The sequence below is a fragment of the Nothoprocta perdicaria genome, unplaced genomic scaffold (genome assembly GCF_003342845.1).
Source record: "Nothoprocta perdicaria isolate Ctin4 unplaced genomic scaffold, notPer1 scaffold_282, whole genome shotgun sequence".
Classification (NCBI taxonomy): Eukaryota; Metazoa; Chordata; class Aves; order Tinamiformes; family Tinamidae; genus Nothoprocta; species Nothoprocta perdicaria.
In genome coordinates, this window is record NW_020455513.1 from 518984 (window position 1) to 543129 (window position 24146).

Consider the following 24146-nt stretch of genomic DNA (forward strand, 5'->3'; position numbering starts at 1 on the left):
CTTGCTTGAGACTGTGCTCCTCAACTCTGCATTTAGCTAAATSTCTCTGCAGTCAGGGCCAACCTTTTTTTCTTTTTCAGAAACATGGAATGGAAACACAGTGAGAGAAGACATGCCAACAACAACGCTCCCAGGAGCATCAGCAGCCCAGAGGGTGGTGGTGGTACATGGGAACCACCAAGGGAAACGGCKCTGTAAGGAACTAAAAACAGCCAGAAAATGCAGATCTTTTCCAAGCTGAGAGATATACAAGTTTTAAATCTGCAGTGATGAATGCAAAGCGTTACTCATGCTCCTACAGCTCTGCAAGCTGACGTGGTGGATGAGGTGAGGCAGCGCCGCATGGGGCCCTGGGGATCCTGCCCGGACGCAGGCACTGCAGGCCGGCTTGGTCTGGACAGTTTTGATCCTTGCTTCCTTTGCAAATCTATTAGACATGTGATAAGAAGATTAGAAAACCATCATCTTTATACAAAAGTACGTAATTTTTAATATGCATGTGCCTCTTTAAAGTAAGCAAAATAACTCTTGAAGGTTGTGCGCCTTTCACATTCTCTGATTGTCCATCAGTGATGCCTCTGCTCTGTCAGCAATCCCAATATACACAAACGTCTGACCTTTTCTCCAGATAATTTCCTTTTCATAATAGCACGAAGACACAACCAAACAGTGAGTTTCTACAAGGATTATTGCACTTCTTGGGTCGCTGGTGTAACTTGGCCTCTGGCCTCACGTCATGCCATGTACTCCAGAAATGCACTGCATTTTAGAGGTTATTGCTTGAATATTGCTGYTAGGCAAGTGAACGCTCCATATGCTGGAACAAATTCAAATGCCTCAAAAGGAGATATCTTCCTCAGCATTGCCATTCATGTGCTGTGGCTGTAAATTATGCCCAGAGTGTTCACTTTCTTTTTAAATGCATTCTCATCTCATAATAATTAATGGTGTCAAGTTACTGGTGTGAAAAAAGCCTGACTTTACAACAACTACGGACTAATGAAATAACAGTCATGGCTGGAATAGCAGCAATAAATTGTTAGTGAGGAGTGACATACCTGAAAGCGATACTTGCAAAGACCTTAAATTATTTAGGCTTTAATGCAACTCATAAATATTTGGCATTTGTTAACATTTGCTTCTGTGATAAACATGGAAGCCGGCATCACRGGCAGCTAGAGCTCTCATGCTGATGAACGTGGGGAAACAGCACACAACAGCACACAAGAGATGCTTTTCTTCCCCCATGAACACAGTGAGGGACAATTGCTCAGTCCAGCAACCATCTGTAGGACTTAGAGATTAACCACAAGCCAGGTACTAACACACCAGTCTGCTTGGTGGGACGGAAGGGAAGGAAAAGAGAGGGAAARGAGTATGGCTATCTGAAGAGAAAATCCAATTGCTTAGAAACCAGCCGACATGTGTGACCACTCACATTCTGGAGTGACATTTTCTGTTGCCTGACCTGAATGGAGAAAAGTTGCCTATACCTGGTTGCAGTGACTAGAAAGATCATTTCTCTGGAAGAAACTCATAGTTTGTGTTTAGCTACAGCAGTAAGTCCTTAYATCAACCTATGCTGCAAACTAGTCTGGAGTTTAATATTTTGGCAGGTAGGAGCAGCAAATCAAAACTCCATATGTATTGCAAGCTCTGGGCACCACACCAGCTTCTTCTTAGGTCTGTACTTAGACCATTGGCCCAGTGTGCAAAAGCAAAGCCTCAGATCTATTCAGACACTTCCATGACTTAGCTGAGATGCTGGAGGTTCAGAGACAAACATCATCTCTGAGTATAAACTTTTGATTTGGCTTCAGTCCTAAAGGACTCCATCAGAATATAAGTGTGTTCTGGATCCAGGTCACCCATTTATTCAAGCTGCTTCTTCAATGCTTTCTTAAATCTGGACACATGGAGAAAGGTATAAATCTATCTCTAAATATGCCCTAAAGGGCACATGCCCCCTTTTAGCATACMAGAGCACCAAATTTATGGAAAGACAAGTGCATATATCCCGTTGACAGCACTCTTACATCTCCTTTTTTCTTCAGTAACTTAGGAACTTTGGTAAATTTTTCTCTTCAGGGGAGAAAAAAAAAACTTTGTGTGGATCTACAGCCGAAAGTTAGAGCTCATGTGTGCCCAAATCGCCCTGTTTTATAAGCTGCTATCAAGTGAGAAAATCTGATGATGGTGTCCATTGAAACAATCAAAATCAAGTATTTTCAACACAGAGGCACATTTGATTACATTTTACATTCAGTCCATTTTAATACTCAATATTAGAACTTTGTGTAATAACATGAGACACAAGACGAAGAACGCCAGAGCTCTGCAGCTAAGTTGGGAGGGGGGAAAAACTCATTTAGAGTATTAGAAAGTTTTTATTTTATATCAAAGAAAGAGCACTGCATCAGGCTTTTGGAGAAAAAAAAAACCATCTAATAGGAAGTAAAAAAGGGAGAAATATGCTCGCTCCCTCTCTCAATCTTRCTGTAAATTGCTTGCTGAGATAAAAATGTGACTGCTGATCTCAAAGGAATTATACCACTTTGTAACAGCTGAGGGTCTAACACACAATTCCCAATAATTTTGATCAATTCACCAGCAAGGTGTTTGGCAGAAAAAAATACTTAAAATGTTTTCTAGTACACTGAGACATAAGACAGCTAGTAAGGTGAGACTTGGTGATAATTCCAGAGCTAGTGCAGACAGAGAAATCCATATCTAAAAGAGCATAAGAGAAGCTCCATAGGAGGCTTAGCTGAGTATTGTGTTAGAATTCAAGTCTAATTTTTTTTTTAATATATTCAGAGGTATTTGGATTGGATGTTTTGGTTATAGATCAAAAAAAGAATATGACTATTTCTGGCCATATGTATAAGTGGTCATTTTTTATTACCAGCATGTATTATGATGAAATATTAAGACTTACTCACAGCCAGTTTGCCTTGCAGAAGTTAAAATCCCTCTGAAAGTGGCAAATATTMCTCAAAACATGAGGAAAGTTCAGGAAGTTCAGACATACAGTGAAACTGATAAACATTAACACATTTCTGTAAAACAAATAGGGCCCAATGAAAAGACTCCAATATCAACAAGAAGCTTTCCAAAGTAATAAAAGGTCTGGCTCTTCTTTTTCCTTTAATATCTTGTTTTCCAGACTGCATCTTTTCTTCACTGCATCCTCAGGGCAGCCTCACACTGTTCCTTTAGTTCCATCAAGGTTTGCATGAGGCTGTGGTCTACTCCATGGGTCACCTTCATAATAGTATAGGCCTTGAGGAGAGAGCAGAAAGGGACGCATGAGTCACTGTGCAGCCTACATGAAGGATTTGGGAATGGCAGTGGGGCACAGACATAGCAGTGGTGCTTRGGGGGTGGGAGGTAGCCTTACTGCATGGCATAGCAGCAGGAGGGAAGGGTCCCAGAGTGTGTAATGATCTGTCTCTGACAGGGAAGGAGGTACTGGGTTATGATCCCTAGGTGGTCAAAAATTAAAGCCCACTAACACGTTGCACAGCTGGATTTTTGGAATAGCTGGGAAACGTACTGAAGGACGCAGATGCTTTCAAGATTTCATTCATTATGCTATCCAAGATCTTGACACATTATTTTAAAAAGCTACTAATAGTTTCACTGTAAAAGGCATGGATGAGGAATGGTCCTTTGCTGCTTTTCCCTAAGGGATCATTTTCCATGTCTGCTGGGCATCTTACACTGCCAGGCTGATTCAGGCTTATATTGCCTGTTGTGGTGCTGATTCTCCACCACATACATGCCTGAAATATTAATCTCCCAGCTCACACTGAGATCATCACTTTTCATATGGAAGTTCTGCTTCTTCCTTCTATTAAAATCCTCATGTAAAGAGATAAGTAACAGAAGGAAAGGGACTCAATACTTTAGAAGTAAGAGCAAGGCAGTTCCAAGTGTAGTGTTAGGAGAAAAAAATGACAAAATTATATTTTGTACAAAATTAATTTATAACAATTAAAAAATCTTCATTTTTTTGCATATGTCTATTTTAGCAGAAACGCAAAGCTGGTCATATTTTTGCAAACCGCTTGCAATAAAGTCACAATTATATTTCCCCAAAAGTCTTGTCATAGTGTTCATGGTGTTTTGTTTTTCTTAATTTAACATGTTGTGGAAGTGCTGTGGAAGCAGGTTGTAAAAGTACTTCAGCATAGTTGAGCGTGAAGCATCACGCTGTACAATGACACATTTTAAGAAATATACAACTGAAAAAGCAGTGTAAAGCCTAAGAATAAAAGCCAGTCTGCAGCTGGCATATACAACAGGATCTGAAAAATGGACGTTATCACCATATAGGAAGCCCTGGATGATACAGAGCAGAACACCTTAAGGCAGGGTCCTGTGCATGCTGCTGTGTGGGAAAGCAGCAGCCTGGGCTCACGGATTCTGTGTAAACTTTATTAACACAAGTTAAGCTATCATTAAATTAGGTAGGCATTTTGGCAAAAGTCTGTGCAAAATTGCTATGATTTCACTTCCGAAACAATGTGGGTTTTTTTTCCTGTCCAGAAGCAAGAACATGCAGAACACCACCCTACTCCTCCAAATCTCCCGACTAAGCAGCAATCACAGAGTCTTGTGGTCTGTGTGGTCTTCCTCTCGGCTTAAGGAACAAATCTAATTATGAAAAATTACAGGAATTGTGAGACAGCAACACAGGCCATGGTGTCATCAACCACACACAGTCTCCCTGGCGAATATAAAACCCATTAGGTGAGTGGTATGACGGTTACTTCATGAATGCAAATGAAACTTGTGCCTAATTTGCACAATTTTGGGATGAGAGAGCAAACAGCCCCACATGGAGACGGCATGAAGTGGGGGCCTGCAAACTGGGGAAGGTCTCGGTGCTTCTCTGTCTCCTCTGACCGAAGGGAGCACATGCTAGTGCAGGTGCAGGGCAAACAAATGCAATCCCAGTTACTGCCAATGGCAGCCTGCTGGTGTTTCCCAGCATTTGAAGTGAACATCTAGATCACAGGGATTTCTTAACTGCTGCAGTGAAACCTAGCAGAGTTTTGACCCCACTTCTAGTGCTTTTGCCTACATGTCAGGGATTACAATAGAAAGGGGAATGATGGGGTACCAAAACAACTGGCCACCATGATGCTTGATGTTCACAAACGGTGTGACAAGCCCTGAGCTCTGTGCGTGGAGGAAGAAACCAAGCCATGGACGTGTCACACTGCTCAGGAGGGTGGTGGGCAGACCGCACGCGTGGGACCTCTGTGCTGGACACAGTCATGGTGGGCCCAGCACTGTGGGGTGGGTGCCAGGGGCCCGAGCTCCCCACTGTAGCTGCCCAGGAGTCCCCCGGGCCCTCCCGTCAGGGCGGGAGGTGAAGGGCCCCTCTTCCCCACACGCATTGCAAGGGGAGCTCCTTGAGCTCCAGCGATGCCCAGCAGCTCCTGCACTCCTGCAAGAGAGCTGCCTTCTGGGCATGATGCTTTCTTTTCTCTGGACACAACAGCTTGCTGTACCTTTTGTTTTTGCCATTTTTTCTTCTAACAATCAGCCCAGGTGCTTCAAATTAGGTAYGTCACGCTGGGCTACCTTCTGCTGACAAAGGTTTTCCTCATCTGTAATTTCATGTGACTTCCCACCATTACTTTTTATATATATATATAGATATATAGATATACACGTACACGTATGCATGTGTATGCATGTATATTTTTTTAAATATGCTATATATTTTTAAAATTAGTTGTTTATATAATAAACCAAAGGCTAACTTCGGGTTTTATTGCAGCGCATTGCCTCCTTGCAGCACTTCCATTTCCCAAACGTGSCAAATTATGTTCTGCAGGGCTTCATACACCTTAGGATTGCAAATTTCATCCTAGTGGGTAACATAAAGCCCTTCACGTTATTTAAAGCTTCTTCAGGAGAGCTAAAACGAAAGGGTGCCCACGGCAAGGTGGCTGTGTTAACGGAGGAGAGCAGGGAGACACCGGTCACTGACCTGCATACCAAGATGTGCTGGTTCTTAACGCYCTGCACATCTGAGGCAGAAAAGGCTGTCAAGCCACAGCAGCCCAGAGGCTGAGCCTGATTAAACAGGATTGATATGAGTGAGGTGAAATTCACTCGGATCTCAATTCCTCCTGCATCATCCACATCCCTCTCCTTAACGCCATGCTGAAATTAGCCTGACGAGGGCTCCRACAGGGTGCTAGTCAGTGTCAGAGCGTATTAAGAAAAGTAATGAAGCAGAGCAGGCAGTCGCGTTCGTGCTCCGAGCGTGTGGCATACTGTGTTGACACATCTAATCACACAGGGCCAAACAGAGTTCTCATATAACTCTAGGACATTATCTGAGTTTTATTAGGAATCACATCCGTCCTCACAACAAACTGGGAATTATATCTTGCTTTAATTTGCTCYGGTATAGACAGCAATAAAGGGAATCAGCCTCAGATCCCAGTCAAAGGAGCCTAGTGTCCTATGCTTACAAGTTGCACAGGGAAGTAGCATGGCAGTCCCAGGGAGTGGGAATTCAGTCTTTCCTCATCTTATTTGGGTGAAAAGGGGGGAGGCCAAAAGGAAATGGACAAACCACAATGAGATTAGTTTGTAAATAGTTCCGCATCCCAGCTGCAAAGCACTTACTGTGTCCTTGTGGACCACTAATGGCTTGGAGACCATGGTTAGAGATGCACTGAGGTATGGCACAGAACAGTAAATAGCTCATTAGTCTCCCTTCCAGAGGAAGAGGTGGTCAAAGCATGAAAAGATGTTTCTGTGCTAGGTAGTGCTCTGTATTCAGTGGCTAAAAGAGGAACAATCTGGCTTAAACTCAGCARCCTCACTAAGCACATACAAAAATCCATCACAACTTCTACCTTCACTGATGGTGATTGAAGAAATTCACTCTGGTTTCATGTAACAGCAGAGTATCAAATCAGAAGAGTAAGCAAAATGTGTGCATGCCTGTTAATACGCTGCAGAAATATCAATGAAGGCAGAAGCTCCTCTGACTGATGGTTTACTCCAACTACTAAAAAGGAAAATCTGAATGTTTTGAAGTTATAAATATTACAGGGGAAATAGCAGAGGAGATTAACTGGCAYATGACAAATGCATGGTTTACTTTTGAGTAATGAATAGGAAACAGAATTGATTACTCTCCCATCAACTTTTTAAAGATCGGAATTGGCCACAATTTAAGTTAAGCATATCAAGGGWTGATTTAAGTTACTAAGATTTAGCAAATCAGTCATCATATGAAATACTGATTTATTATTAAAACATCCGGAAATTATCAGTCATTCAGCATGCATAATTAATCACATGTTGATACCTAATAAGTGTTGGGGTTTCAAAAGTAACTACAAAGTACTAAGCCGTCCATAGAGTCRTGGCTGATATTAACATTACAGGAGTTCCAGGCAGGTGCAAGGATCCGTCCTCCCTCTGGGCCCCACTTCCAGCAGTACTGACCCTCCTTGCCTTCTCTCTTCATCAGCTGCCCTAAAACAACCAGCTTCATGCACCAGCAATATTAAACTAACGGGACACATAGCAAATTTTCGCACTAATATAGGGTTAAAATACCCATACTTTATTAGTGCTAAAATAATATAATAGTGTAAATGGAGAAGCCACAGGCTCCCATGAGATCCCAGGAATTGCTGGTTTGTGTAAATTGCAACTATTTTACTGTCAGTTCTATGAATAGGGCATAAGCTATCAATTTCTGGCATTCAGTTTTAGACATCCGAGAAGAAAGGAGGAGGGGAAAACAGTGACAATTTGTGCTAGAAGCTCCTGGGTTTCCCCTCTTCCAAGAGAAAATGATTCTTCTCTGTCGTCTTATGGATAAATACACTGTAAGATGTGAAATACCCAAAAGGCATCAATATCATAAAAAGCTGCTTGCACAGGACATACTCCAATATCCAAGACATCTACTGGTGACACCTTAACTGCTGCATACCTTACTCTCCTGGCCACTAAAAGCTTAATGCTCACCTGCATTGGTGACACTGCTCACACCCTTCCTACCGAGATATGGATCCCCTTAGATGGCTCCTAGAAAAGCCTCCAGAGAGGCAGGGGCTTGAGCTTCATGTTGCTGATGCGCTAGTGACATGGAGATAACAGTGTTTATTCTGCTTTGCTGGCTTTCACCGTTTGCACCATCTCCTGGAATCAGGTATTTGTACAGGATTCACACCTGCTTCAAGGGCAGTGGTGGACATGCAGCCAGGAGCTGTGTCTGGCTGCACACACACAGGCTGTGCTCCCAGGGAGCAGCCACTCCAAACCTCCTCCAGAGRGCCGTGCCACCTCACCCACAGCTTGCCTAGGTGGACACGAAGGCTGGAAATCTTCCGTGGTTCTGCATGTGAGCAGTGACCAGCTCAGGGCAGACTCAGATGCAGTGAGAGGAAGAGCATAAGGCACCTCCTTAGCAGTTATTTTCCATTCATGCACTTCTGAGCTACTGACCTGCAAATAGCAATGAAGTCTGTCCCTGAAACACTGCAAGCAGCCACGACCTGTCACCACATTCAGCTACAGCACCGACAGAAATATGCTGAGAAGTACTCAAAGCCATAAGGTACAGTCAGAGCGGAAGGGGACACAGCAGATCCAGGGGATGCAAAGGGAAGCGGGGAAGGAGAGGAAACACAGTCCATAAACACTGACCTGTTTCAAGGTCTCCAGGGCTTGCGGGAACATGTCTTGACTATACTGCAGCTTGCCCACTCGCATCAGCTGGACTGCCCTCAGTGGATGGAAACCAGGATAATAGAGTCTGCAGGGAAAAGGGAGAGAAGATGTGTCACCCTGTCAGCTCTCACCTTCACAGTCGCTGCCTCTGTGGAGAGCTATTAGGGTGGGACCGCAAAGTCACTGTGAATGTTAATAAGGTACTCAGAGAAAATTAGCTGCAGTATTGAGCAGCATGAAATACTGAGGGGAATTAACAAATTATTACTCTCCATCTCAGAGGAATGCCTTTAACATTATCCTGTTAGAAGGGACAGGAGGGGGATTATTTCATTCACTACTGTTGTATAATACAATAGCATTTACTGTTCTTGGCATTGCAAACAGGGGTTTTTCACAATCCCAGCGTCCCTAAAAAGGGACAGTCTTAAGAGGAAGATTCAGCAGGGAAACCAGCTCTGTATCCTCCAGGACAAAGGGAAGGGCTGCAGGGAAAGCAGCTACGTAGCATCAAGGCCACCGTTTTTCCAAGGGTTTGCATGCTGCTCCCTGCTGCAAAAAGAGCTGCATGTTCAGGGGAACAGCTCAGACTTGGCTGGTGCACCCACCCTATCTGTTACCTGACTGCAGGGAGAAGAGCCACAAGCTCCTCAGAAACCACTCTTTGGACATATTGTCTTTATGCTTACACCAAATCTATAATCACAGACTTCAGGGGAATTACTAATAAATGACACCACTGTAAGCAGAAAGACACTTAAATCTACATAAATATAATTAAATACATATTAAAACATTAAATGATTTAAATATGTGCAATATATAGAAGCCTTCTGATAAGCCTGCATGCAAAAAAAGGAATGCTAATCTTTCTCCTTCATTATTTTGCACTGATGAAAATGCAATTACAAGTAAACAGAAGCAATTGTTTAAAAGGCAGTGAATCATGTTCTTCTTATAAAGCTCAAAGCAAGACATGTAAACATCATGGGAAATATTTTCACATCCCCAAGCCCTTTTTCTGCTCATTTCATATATTTTCACTGAAGATATGCAGAAATACATGGGAAGCAGCCTGGCAGGCTCTCAGGAGCAACAGCTCTCGATTCGTCAGAGCCTCCCATAAAGCAGCAGAAACCAACTCTTCTGTGCAGAGACTCCAAGACTTTGCAAGACCTGCACAGACCTTGCAGAAAAAGACTGCAAGACCTGCACAGTGATACTTTCCAACATCCCATTGGGATACAGTCAGAAAAGGTCTATGAGACAGTAGACTACCAAGAAGAAGGACATATCTCAGTGCAAACTGGTCAGTCAAGAACTTCAAAGATCCAGCTGAACAAACATCTTCAACAAGTTTACTGTTAGGATGATTACATCAATTAACATTGTGCTATTTTCTACTGGTTAAATAGGGAGAAAATGCCAGGGAGAGCAAGCCAGAGATTTTGATGCAAGTTGCTGATCAGTATTAGAAATTGAAGAGATAAATTAACTGTACCACATGCACAGGTGCTGCTTCCCCTGCAGCCGCCCCAGGCATGGCAGCTCACACATAGGTAAACCCAGGCTATGTCTCAGTTAGCTAGTGTGGGGCTTGCTAAGGCTCATCAGAAATCAGGATGTGCCCCTGCATGCAAACACATCTCTTTCGATAGAGCATACGTTCACATGCAGTCAATAAACATTTAGGATTATGGTGTATGTGATACCAGAGAAAACAGGAGGCAATTTAACAATGTCWGCAGCCCAGTCAAGACTACTAGCAGCCATAAACCAAAGCAAGTGGAAACTGAAGATGAGGACACAGGAGGAGTAAGTGTGAAACAAAGAGCCCTGTCTTCATAAATATTTACCAAGCTATTTTACTGTGCTGATTTATGTTCTGAACTTACGTATGTATACAGTTACATTTTGTGAGCGGTAAGTTTGACATTTGAAACAGCTATTTATTATTATTTTCTTGAATAAATCTGTTAAATATTGGAACACCTTCTGCAAAAGCACATCTATTTAGTGAGTTTATTGGAGAAATCCAGGCAGCTTGCATCTCTTCTGGGAGATGTATAAGTAGGCAAAATGCTGTTGGCTTCTTCCAGGCATCCCTGTGATTCAGTATTATAAAAAACTGGCATGGCAAAAAGGTCTAAGAAGCAGTGTCAGGTAGCAGTGAGCCAATCTATTATCCCCATGTGTTGCTCTGAACAAAACAAGTGGATAAATTTAAGACTAAGGAAGACATTTGCCAGCCAGGGAACTGGTACCTAAAGTCTGTCAACAAGAGATTAAGACAACTACACAGAAATACATGCTATAAAAATATTACAGCTTGGGAAGAGTAGGATTTCAATCTGAAAAGGATTTTATGAGATTTACCAAGGCCTAAGAGACAGGAAGAGGAGCAGTAACATACCGACAGCTGAAATAAAGGAATATGGTTCTGTGGTGATGTGTCTGGTCCCTTGGCCCTGGTCAGTGCTCAACAGTCCACTTCCAAGGACAGATTAAAAGGCATGCAAAAACTAATAAGCACAGCTGCATGATAAACAAAAGAAYTGCAGCAGGCTGAGAAAGATCCTTAAATTTTGCCTCACATCCTCTGCTTATGTAAGTCAACAGARCTTTCCTCCAGCCTATTAAATACAGAGTACATGCTGCTCATCCCTGCAGCCTGCCCAGGTCCCTCTGAGTGGCAGCCATGCCCTCAAGACTATTGGAWGGTCCCCCAAATTTTGTGTCACCTACCAAGCTGATGAGAGTGCTTTCTGTCACYTCCTCCAGGTCTCTGATGAAGATGTTRAACAGGACAGGTTCCCTGCAGCATCCCAATTGTTACCAGCCTCTAAGGAGTGTGCCAACAATGAACCAGAGCCCAATCATCCATTTTTTTACCCACCCAATTCTCCACACATCAGGACTGTAATACCATAACTTGATACACAACATTGTGGGAAAAAGTGTCAAAAGTCTTATTAAAGTCAAGGTAAATTATATCCACCCTCTTCTCGTCCACAAAGCCAGTTATTTTATCATGGAAGGCAATCAGGTTTGTCAGACATCCTGTACAGTTGCTGAATCCATGCTGACCATTCTCAGCTACCACCTTCTACTCCATGTGCCCAGAAATCTGTTCTACAGGACTTGCTCCATGGTTTTCCCCAAGCGTCCAAAATGAGACTGAAAGAGCTGTAGTTTCCCACCTCGTCCTTTTGACCTACTCTGAAAATGAGTGTAACGTCTGCCTTTCTCCAGTCACTGCCAATCTCCCCTGATCTCCTTGATCTTTCAAAGGTATCAGTGAGCAGTCATGCAAGGACATCAACCAGTCCTCCCAATGCCCTTGCTCGATGCAGCCCAGCAGGTCCTACGGGTTTGTAGGAGGTTGTGCTTAGTCAGGTAACCCTTGACTTGAACCTAGTTAGTTCTCCTTGAATCCATTCATAAAGCATGAAGGCCTAGGTAAAGACTAAGGCAAAGATGGCACTGCCTACCTACCAATAAAACCCTCAAATGAAATATATTTCCTAGTCTTCAGGTAGCTTGTGCCAATGTTTCACTACACCAGGAATCAGCAGTTCCTAAGTTTTACTTGCAAAACAGAAGAATACCAATTTTCACTTGGCAAGGATATGACCTGTACTTTGTAAAGCAATATCTGTTTTTAAACAGTGTGAAACTGATAGCTCTTATTTTTAATTCAGTCTGAATATTTTATCAGATTAACCTCCAGGGTTAAACACATACTTCATGATGAAAAATTATTTTTCTTTGTTTTATATATCTATATTAGCTCTTAATTTCTTAAAGTAGTCCTCTGTGTCTCTCTGTATGGGACAATGTAAAAAGGCAACCTTTGACAAATGTTAGGTATGTTTCTTCTATTTCTTAATTCCAATGTCATTAATTCTGCTCAAATTTTCTCTCATGATAAAGTAAATAATCAGAGTTTTTGTGTTCTCTTGTGAATTTAAACCTAATGTTAAAAAAGACTATGCAAAATTGCTGTCCCCTCAATGTTTCCTACTTTACAAAAATAGACCCCCTTCTATGTCCAGTAAATCAAGCTTCAGGGTTAACATTGACACCTCTGCCTTCAGCTTGATATAATTAGAAGCAGGTAAGATTTATAAAGCCTGAAATAAGGGTTTAAAATGGAAATGTTATAAGAGTCTAATGTGGTGACAAGCAAAAGGTGGTGCTATACATGACTGCAAGACTGCAAATTTGTTTGCAGTACCTTATAGTGCAAGTAAATATGACAGCATGAAAGACGTAAAGCAGCTTTAGGGGCCCTAGCAACAGAGAAGGAATTAAGAACAGGCTCCTGGGCTTGAGGAGACGTAGTGAGCAGAACRCAAAGGGGACAGCATCAGCCTCCTGCCACAAACAGACCAGCTGAAAYGGTAGAAATATTCACTACAAATAAAGCTGCCAGTAGGTTCAATTCCATTTCCTTTTTCTGACTTTTTCTTGATTTAAGAGCCATTCAGTCTTTGAATGTTGCTCACATAACATAATTAAAGTTGCTCAAYTAACAGTACTGTAGGAAATATCTTTGTTTTGTATTAGTTGTTTGGATTATTCAGTGAGGTGGCACTAGTCATCTAATTCACACGGTGCTTTTTTACTCTTTGTATGGATGATCAGTAGGTTTCTAAGTATGAGAGTTATGAGAAGCATTTTCTGGACAAACTATTCTAAAAAATATGAAATATTCAGCATCTAGCAACATTTCCAGGAAGGGATCATCCATTTTATGAATATTCAAACAACTAAGACAGGTAAACTAAACACATAAAATTATGGATTTATATCCACAGGGATAGTGCTATGCTTGTTCAGTCTGATCTCCTACATGAATTTCACCTAGCTATTCCATTACCAAAATGAGCAGTCTAAGGCAGGAATAACRCATAACCAGAATTACATGTTTATAGAAACTATAAAATACTTAATAGCTTTGTAAATACTAAATAGTTAAATAGCTTTGTAAATTTCAGTATTTTTTAATAACAACCAGCCCCACTCAACACTTTTGTCCTGGACAGAACAATGTTACAACATGTTACTGAATTGGACTAAATGGCATGTTAAGTATTAGAAGATTAATTGGAATTGTGCAATTATTGTCTAAGGACAATATACCTACATTGACCCATTTACAGTATTTAGGATTCTCTGTGAAAGCCTTCCAAAGGAATACCAGCCTGACTGCCATGTTAATAATATGTTTAGTCCTCAAAGTATTCATAATATGTTTAATCCTCAAAGTATTCTTAGAAAAATACTGTTCTTAAATTGTTATTCTTAATGGTTTCTCTTTCTCTCTTTCTTGTAACAACTCTCCCATTTATAATGGATGATCAGATAAGATTAAAACTGTTCAGGCCCTTATAACTCCCCTAATACTGTCTGCCACAACCACATCATTTTGGAGTAACAGACTGAATCATTTGCTTGTGGAAGAGCTGATATATGCCACACTGAAATGTTTCTTATCCATTTTATGTACTCATCACAGCGTCCCTGTCYGCAAACATTTCAGAATTTAGATCTGTTGAAATGCATCTAAAAATCTYCTTTCATATTTGTCGCCAATACTGTCCCATTACTATTTGTTTCAGTAATTTAACTGATGGGATCAAATAAGCAATGATGATTCCAGTTCAATTGAACTCCCAAGGAAAGTCCATCTCAGAAATTATTTCTATCTATCTTCTGATCATTCTGCTGCATGGTGATAATTATGTTACTCTAAAATGGATATCATTCCAGATGTTGGTTCTGCCAAGATGTGAATAAAAACTTTAATAAACTGACCAAGTGATATCTACTTCAAATTTCATATTGGCTCTCCATCTGGCTACAACATCCATTTACACATCCATCCTGACACTATCTATCTGTTTGAACTGCCYACTTTAAATGTTTCATCTTCTAGCGTTAAGACATGTTAGGAAAGAAATGGCTGGTCTGGAATGGAGGTAGAAGATTTTATCTGGATTGTCTCCATGCCCTAGCTTATCTGCAGAATATTCTGCAGTTCATGTTATTTTTGTCATGAGGCCACCAACATTACAGCATAAGATGGTAGGATGGACCACTGCAGAAGGGAGGAGCACGCTGTCTCAGTTCTTGGATAACCAGAAGAGATTAGGGTTAGCAGTCTATTTCAAAGGATTTATAAAAATGATTTAAAACCTGGTTTATTGAAGGTTATTCTATAGTATTTTCCTTTGTTTAGATTATATTGCCATATCAAAACAAAGTCTTACGTTGTTTTTATAGTATTTTTATTACTTAAATTTTCCTCCCTTCAAAATTTACCCTAAAGCTTAGAGGTGATGGCTCTCTAGTTTTTCTTCTAAAGTACAGGCACTYTGGTTGTTATTCTTTAAATATTTACTATGTCAGATGAGTTATTTGGATATCTGGCCTTATTTCTCCTGTCTCAGTTCTTCCTCATCTTAAGGTGAGAATATTTACCTACTCGGTGGAGCTGATATGAGGAAAAGTTCAATAGTGTTTGTGAAGAGTTTGAGAGTCCAATAGAAAAATTCTGTAGAAGTTCAGAATATTTGCACTAATCCTAAAAAGAATTATAGATCCTTGGTAAGCTACACAGATAAAATGTGACGGTTAAACAAGACCATCTGTCTGATCTGGAGAACACAACTTCCATCCAGGCACTCAGCTGGCTAGAAAACTTCTTGCATGACCCAAAAAACATGAGTTTCCTCAGAAATAAAACAATCTGGAAGGAAGGGGTGAAGGTGTTGGAGGAAAAGAGCACTCTTTTACAGAAGAAAGGAGACCTGCTATGAATTTTATGAACTGCAGTCATCAGCAATAATCTCTCCTGAGTTGCCTGGAAATACTGCCTGAAGTGCTGCCTGAAATGCTGCCTGAATACAAAGCAGAGATTTTTTCAGGTAACACCATATGCCTGTTCATGGCATATAAAAGATGTACAATACTTCAACAGATCAAGGCATGCTTGAACTTTCTGTCTATAATTGAAAGCTGTATGTTCATTGAGCAAGCATTTTTCAAGTAAAACCATGTGTTACGTTTAATGAGTAGTTCTGCACCTTGGGAGTAGAGTCAAGGGGTAAAAAAAAATTGGAGAAGACTGATTGAGTAGGAAATAGATCCATGAAATGACTATTTCCTGGAGGGATCATGGTAGGGGTCCTGTCAGTGCAGCACATTTCTGATAGGACTCCCCTGATTCTCTGATGTCTACACTCCATTCGCTAGGGGCAGCAGGCACAAAGAAAGAAATACAACTGTAATATCATATCTAAGGCACACAAACAAAAGCTTTACAACAGCTTAAAACTACAAAAGGGTGAGCAAGCACACGTTTCTCTTCTAGTGAGAGAAGAACATTTATGGATGCTTGGAGAAAGGAGAATGAACAAAAAGCAACACATGCAGACTCTTATAAAATTCAATTTTTCTATCAATTGTTAGTTGTGGCCCATTGAGCTACAGAAAGAATCTGTAATAGTTTGCCCATGGTTCTTGATAGATGATTTCTGCACAATGAGAGCAGATTCACAGTTCTAGCTTGGAATTACAGTGAGTGCATTGGGAAGAGCTCCAGGAAGTTGTGATGCAAGCGCASCAAGGCTGCTGGGATAATTAAGCACAGATCCTGCACTAAAATATCATCTTCTCCCCAGTTTATACCTCCTTTTTATTAAAACTTTTTGGCATAGTATTTACTATTTCTTCCCATTGCACAAACTAGCTGTGTGTGAGGCAGAAGCTCCCRTTCTCAAGCTTCTCCTCTCGCAAGCCATTAGTAAGAACAGTAAGAAGAAATTCTCTTTTCTCTCACCCACCATTTGCCTTCTATTTTCTTTCATTTTCTCATCTGATTTTGGTATCTTTCTTTCCTGGTTCATTCTTAGCATTTYTCCTTCTTCTTTTTCTACCATTCTCTTTCACACTGAGTAGATTTTTTTGCCCTCTGAACTCCTCTGCTATCTTTTTATCCATGATTTTATTTTTCTCCCTCTCCTCATAACCACCATGTTCCTTCCTGGGCAGGCTGGTCGCTCACTTGTCTGGGCTCCATGCAATGTACACATCTTTGAAGTACCTGTTAGGCTACTAACAGTTGTATCAAAGGGAAGTCCCTATGCACACCAAAAATTTCAGCATGTTAAGACTTGCAATCATGTACTACGCATAGAGCCTCAGGAAACTTCCCATTGATCTGTGATGTGTCCATTAATCTGTGCAGCCTAAAGGGCATCTTTCTAAATTGGTACAGGAGGCAGCCATGAAGAAAATCTGTCAATAGCCTTTTGTGAGACATACAATAACCACATACTGAGTCATTGCTAAATATGAATYCATGGAACGACACAAGCATCAAAATCTAAAATGACATTTACCTGCCTCGAGCAAAAACAAAATGTCACAGTCTCATTTGATTTTGCTTGTAGCCCAATGGAACCTCATCATTAGACTGTCATTTGGAGATTTCTCTGAAATATGGCTTGGACATTTCCTGGCTTTCATGGTATCCATGAAATTCTGAGGACTCTGCTTACATTGGGTTTGCATTTTATGTTAAGCAGGTGTATCTTTTTAGGCTACTTGAAAAGACCTCTACTAGTAAAATGTGAGCTCTTCCATCTCGGTGACAGCTCCTTCTCCCACAAACAGAGCTCTTTCCGGAGGTCAGCATGTAATCCCATATCAAAAGATTACCAAGGCACTGGAGATCCGAAACTGGAGACCAGTTTCTAGTGGTCCCCTTGGGTTGATACTGGATTCAGTACATTTAACATCTTCAATAATGGCTTGGAAAATGAGATTGAATGCAATCTTCAGCAAGTCTGCAGATGATTCCAACTCGAAGGAACGGCTGATACACTAGATGGTTGTTCTGTCTTTCAGAAGGACCTTAAAGGTTGCAGGCCTGATTTTCGGACCTCGCAGCTCTCCTTCTCAGAAAGCACATAGATTAGTACTGCAACTTTTTGTACAATTTTAAGATGAAGTATAATAATTACATGAAAAGGAAACCCMCAGTTATGCCTTTCTAGATGACATCATTATCTTTAGAAGTACACTTTCAGAATAAGATAAGAATGAAGCCTACCTCAGAACACAGTTTCTCAGTAGCAGTAGAGCAGAAGGACTGGATAGTTTGCCCATGTAAATCATAATTTTTATATGTTGCTATAAAGTATGAATAATGCTATAGCCATGCAAGTAAATTTTGCAAAACATAGGKTTTTTTTTCATTGCTCGTTTTAGGCAAGATACAGCAGGCTGTTCAAAACTGCAAGGTATTAATTTCTCCATGACATTTGTTTATGAATACAGATGAGCCAAGATGGAAATTTTGCTGTATTTAGGAGTATACTGACAGCCCGAACTCTACTCTATAGTAAAAGTATTCCCCCACGACATAAGTAGTTGTAGATTTAAATGAAAGCAAGCACATATGCAGATTGCCTTAGCATTTAAAAATATGAGCCCAGATAGATTAAATATAAGTATATAACATTTTTTTCTGTTTCCAACACCATATAATATGTGTCAAGTTATCTCATATTATGCCATACAATATTATTAAAATACACAAGACATAGCATCTTAAACCAGCTCAAGGTGGACCAATATTTATATCAGAAAACAACCACTGCAAACAGTTATTTTCCTCTCCTTTTAACAGAGAAGCCATAAACAGAGAGATTGCTGCCTTATAGAGTACAGGAGGGACCTGTTCTGTCTCCGACTCAGAGCACTCAGAGCATCTTTTATTTGCTGCTTCTCCCCCCCTTTTTTTTTTCCTCCCTTTTCTTTAGGCAGCCTTGTCCTGTTTCTGAACTTCCTACCGCCTTCATGATTTCCCTGAGCTTTTACCACAGTTTRCTCCTCTCCCTAGGCTCCTTCAGTACACATCTTTGCTATGATTCAACCCTTGCAAAGGGCTATTGACAAGATCACTAACTTCCAATGCCACCAGACTTCTTGCTAGCTGCATCACAAGCTTCACTGATGGAGCAGGGCATCAAAACAGACAGGATGACAACAGACTACACTGAAGCATTTGTATTTTCAGTGTCAGTTTGACCATATAAAAAATGCCTTTTTAACTGAGAGCAGTGAATAACCGTCTACATGAAGAATAGATTTTTTTAAGTTCATATATAGAATTACTGAACAAAATGATGACAATTCAGGCATTAAATACATATACAGCAACTTACTTGGGGTGTCTGTCACTCAAAAAATCTTCTGCAGCATTGCTATTGATCACACTACTATATGGGCATTACTGCAACATGTATCATTTTCACATTTTAAACTTCATGAATTACTTCTTGATTCAGTATTCCCATTAGATTTTATTTCTGGCATTTTGATCAAGAATTTTTGCAAAAGAAGAAAAATCTCTCAACTTTACAGGTAAGACCAGCAAGTCAATAGTTTGGAAGGCAACATACACCTGCTAGAAAAATAACAKGTTTGGTCAAACCTCAGTTGTCCACTTGGCAGTGTATATGTGGCTAACCTGAAGAACACTGAGTTCACACTTGGCTAGATTGGAATTTATGACTCTAACATGAAATATTTTTGGATCACAATTTCAAATTTTCAACTTCAATAAAATGTGGGCAAATATTTGATAAATGTGGAGATGAATGTAGAAATCCAATTTGGGGATAAACATATGTAATACTTTTGCTTAAATATCAGACAGCTTGTCTATATATGACTTTTGAGGCTAATATGAATTTATTAAAGATGTGAATTTTAAGTGGTTCATTTAAACCATGCTGTAGATGCTATAATTGAAAACTAATGTAGACTTACTTCAAAATTAGCTTGATTCATTTCCAAAGTGATCTATGTCATTAAATCAAAGTGATCTAAGTCATTACTGAATTAAGTCAAGAGAAATATAGGTATTTGAAAAGATTAATTAAAGCACTTTAAAATCTATTTGGGTACCCTTGAGGCAAAAGCATTGGGCAAACAAAAATGGTTCCCTTTGAAAAGAAAAGGCGGATATATTTTCAGAAACATCATTCCAAAGTGTATTTAAATACAGAATGCTATACTGAAGATAAATCATCTCTTCAAAGTAATAGTTAATGTTTTCTGTTGCTTTCTTTAGGCAGAAAAGAGGTAGGTAGAAAATTAGCTAATGTGGGAGAAAAAAATCATCCATTCAGATGCTAGGGAAAATGTGGTAAGGTGAAAACTAGATACAAAAATATGTTTTGCATTACTAGGTTAATAGGCTGGTTGTACTGCATTCTGATCCAAAATTGATGGAACAATAAATATGAAATATGAAGTATTAATTAGAAATGGCAGACTTAATGTACTAGCAAATACTGAACTGTCAGCAAATGCAGTCAGTTGCTATAGTAATCTTGCCTCCACCTATGCCTTAAGAACCATTAAGGGATAAGATGAATTTAGTCCTTTACAGTCTGTGTGCTTTCCCATAACCATGGATGGTGGATTTTCTGCACAGTCCCTGTGTACATATTGCACAGACTCCACACTGTCTAATTAGAGTTAATTATCTGATTTAAATTTGTACTGAATGCTGACCTCTCCCAATGTACAATTCACTTGTGTTCATATCTAATAATACATATATCACAGTCTCAAATACTTTATTATGTTTATTTTAAACAGAAGCTAGCATGAAAGTAGTGGCACTGGGAAAAATGGAAGCAGATCCAAAAAGAAAAGGAAAGCTATTAAGAGTACAACAGCTAATTACTTAAAGCCTCAAATCTGGGTGAAATTTTCCCATGTGTAAAGGGCCAGCATGGGTCCTTTACATCAATTAGACCCATTTAAACTGCATTTTTAAGGTTTAGACAGGATTTAAGTGGTGCATAAGCCCGAGGCTGTCTGTCTGCATATGATTTTCATCCTCCATGAACGTATATGTCAAGATATCTGAAATCTGAATATTAAGGAGGTTGTAAGGAAATCAAAATCAAAATTCTCAGACATTGCCAGCTTGATGGTATTTGTCACTCTTCCCTTTCTCACAGCAAGACAGGATAGTTGTGTGCACTAAGTGCAACCAGCTGTCATTATACTACTTAACTTTCATATCCAAGATACTCTCAAAAGGGAAACAGACAATGCTTTCTGAAGAAAAGGGTTCTCTTTCTCTTTAAAGAAAAGGTCACAGTGGTAGTTCACAAAATTTATTTTTAGGTCAGGAAATACAGGGCAGGACAAAGCCTGCGCTAAGTTCCCAAGGGACAATGCCTTCGATCACCTGTTTTGCTCACACAAGTGTAAGACTTTAAATATATGATTAAATTGCAGTATCTGAAGAATTTAAATTTGATCCCTGATGAGCAATTACTTAGGATTCATGGATTCTCAGTAATTACCGTTTTCTCTGTTGCTCTATATTTCTGAGTTAGCCTGTTATTTCTAAGCAAGACTGTATCTTGGAAGCTGGAGTCTACTTTTTCCCAGWATTGAATAGAATTGAATTGATTTTTTTTTTTTTGACATTTGATACATTGATACATTTTTGCAAGATTTAATTACTTGGATTCAAGCTAAATCACAAAATAAAGGAAGTCTACTGGAAGCATTTTCCTCATAATTCTTGGCAAAGAAAACATTGATGCTCCAGACATAGAATTTGCACTGAAAGTCTACAAAGTTTTCTAGAGTTTACCCTATCAGGTCTCATCTGATCTGCCAGTGATACCAGACTTGAGCARTGTTTTCCTTTCTTTTTCTCTGCATTGCTGTATGTTTCCTCTTAAAGGACTAATTCCATCTCTGGTCAGGAAAGCACTTAAAAGATGTGCTTGAACAGCTGCTTAGCTGACTTTTGTAGGGCTTACCTACATGCCTAAATCCTTCACAGAGCAGCCTGCCTTTGGTTCTAAAGAGTTAACCAATATTCCATTCTGCTATTATATCTGAATGTGACCTTAGAAGTTAGTAAGAGTAGACTTATCCTAATGGGATATTCACACTGTCGGTTCATGGGCATCTARCATTAGATACCCAAATGGGAAGCTTAATTTCCCTAGGATCCCAATACAGTCAGTACAGAGCAGACTTCCTTGAGGAGGAAATTCAGAATACCCAACCTATTGTGCTGAATACTCGCTAGTATTAATAATTCAAGAACAGCTTATAAACTTAGTTTTCTATCTTGTTGACTTACAGACTCCTAATCACATTGATGATTTGCACTGTACTTTGATTCTTCAAATTGAGATGGGATCACAAAATTGATTTTCCTTGTAACTCACTGATCTTTGAGATGCTTCAGAACAGCCCATTTCTAAGGAGAGAACACACTCCCAAAAGGAGAAGACACCTGGCTGAAACTTCCTCCAATAAGCATGTTAGATGTGCAACTTCATCGTGACTGTATTTTAAAAAATGCTGCAGCAGGAAATGCCTACAGATTAAGAGCAGTACTCTCAAAAGGCCACAGCTTCTAATGTCTTTGAAAAACAGACACAATCTACACCATGAAAAATTTAATTGTGCATTAATTACCAGTTAGCTGAATAGCATGATATGTACGCCTTCATTTTTTAATAGCTTCTGCCACTTGTAGCAAACTGTGGAAAGRAATAATGGATGTCCTGAGTATTCTTCCTGTCTACTCGTACCAAAATTAAAACCAAAAARGACTAGAAAATCAAAAAGAAGATTCTAATTCTTCTGGATCAGTCGTAGTCCAGGAGGAACACTAGCAGTAATGAATATGGATATACAAAAGCAGCTGCAGCACTCACATCAGTGGCAAGCTAATGCAAAAATTTGCCCCTTTGGTCGAGTTCTGCTACATTAAACTGATAAAAAGCTCTTGGCTGACTGACTCAAGGTTGCTTCTTTGTTGTATAAGGTCATAGCTTTAGCACTTGGAAATAATACTCTGTACGTTGCAATATTTACCACAATTCCTTCTACAGGACTTTGCAATAATCCAGGAGTAGTATATTGTACTGTATTGTACAGAGAGAAACCCTAATGAGCAGAAACATACCAGCATTTCAAAGGATTTTATTAAAAGGATATATAACCAATGCGAAATGTTGGGCTGGATGTAGAGCAGTCTAGTAGGGCTTTTACACCACATCCTGCACTCAGTGGCACCTGAACAGCATACAAAATGTGTAATCTTACAAATCTCTGTTCCTTCTCCCCCTTTCCAGTGAAAATGGTCAGGAAATTACTTCATTGATATCTCTATCTCTGTTTTTCACTGAATATCTATCTAGTGCTTATTTTTTATCTCCTAATAACTGAGAGCAAATTTACTTCTAAAAAATTGTTTCTCTTTAGGGATATGCAAAAATAGAGGCAAATCAGCAGGACTTCAGTTTGGCCCCAATGTCTGTTTTTCATGCTGATATCAAGCACAGGAGAATTTTCTAAGTATAACAGTATTGCTGAATTATTTAATTCAATATATGCTATACCATATCATCCGGGAATTACCAAGAAAAAGAGTGCGTGACAGGGAGAAATCCCTTAAAAAGAGGATGGAAGGAAAATGTATGTGTGAAGCTTTCTGCTCCTTTCCATAATAGACATTTTGACCTCAGGAAATGTACACTAGATAAAAATGTAAATATCCCTCTCAGGGCAAGGAAATTTTACCTTCAAAAAATCTGCATCAGACAACATTAATGCGGATTGCTTTTTAATTATTATTACTCTTTTTAATTGTCATTACTATGGTTTTTATTTTTTACAGAGAAGAGTTATCTAGTGAAATTGTTGCACTGTGCCTGATATGAATTATTCAGAGATGAAGAATACAGTATTGCTCATTGTGATAAATCCTCTCAACTGCTTTGCTGGGAAGATGTATCAGACAAGAAAATATTTGGCCTCCAAAGACAGAGAACTGACAAGGCTGAAATCTCAAAATGATTCCACTTTGTTATCACATCAGGAATCAATATTACACTGAAAGTGTAAATGAAGCAGAATCAGATATTTTCATTTGAAAATTACAGAGCAGAGTAAAGAACGTGAAAGAAACAGTGCATTTTCTCTATACTGCTTTTGCCAGAGTATTCTATGTGGCATTTTCAATGCCCTGTTGTGATGAAGAGAAATAATGAAAATCAGACAAAGGCACATGCTTAGCWATGGATGAAGTACTAATTAAAGCATAGTTATCCAATTTGATAACTTAGTAGATAAGGGACATTTATTAGAAGCATGTGATTTTGAGCTGCATCTTGCACATATAGATATGTATATAGACCCCAGGTTTCTGCTGCAAATTTCATCATGAAATTGCAAAATAAAAGAAGTCTGTTATGCTATCTCTTCCTTTCCTTTCCTTTCCTTTCCTTTCCTTTCCTTTCCTTTCCTTTCCTTTCCTTTCCTTTCCTTTCCTTTCCTTTCCTTTCCTTTCCTTTCCT

The 24146-nt window shown here is 39.6% G+C and overlaps 1 protein-coding gene across 2 annotated transcripts in view; it reads right to left on the reverse strand.

Annotated features, from left to right (window-relative positions):
• Positions 1 to 2571: 2571 nt before the first annotated feature.
• The window catches only part of SMYD3 (SET and MYND domain containing 3), a 329317-nt gene continuing 307742 nt past the window's right edge, over positions 2572 to 24146 (reverse strand). For both annotated transcript variants that reach the window (XM_026041346.1, XM_026041347.1), the window contains 2 exons: positions 8698 to 8806; positions 2572 to 3282 (listed from right to left, as the gene is read on the reverse strand). In XM_026041346.1, the coding sequence (XP_025897131.1) occupies positions 3181 to 3282; positions 8698 to 8806 (211 nt within the window). In that variant the 3' untranslated portion in view covers positions 2572 to 3180. The remainder of the gene's footprint in view (positions 3283 to 8697; positions 8807 to 24146) is intronic.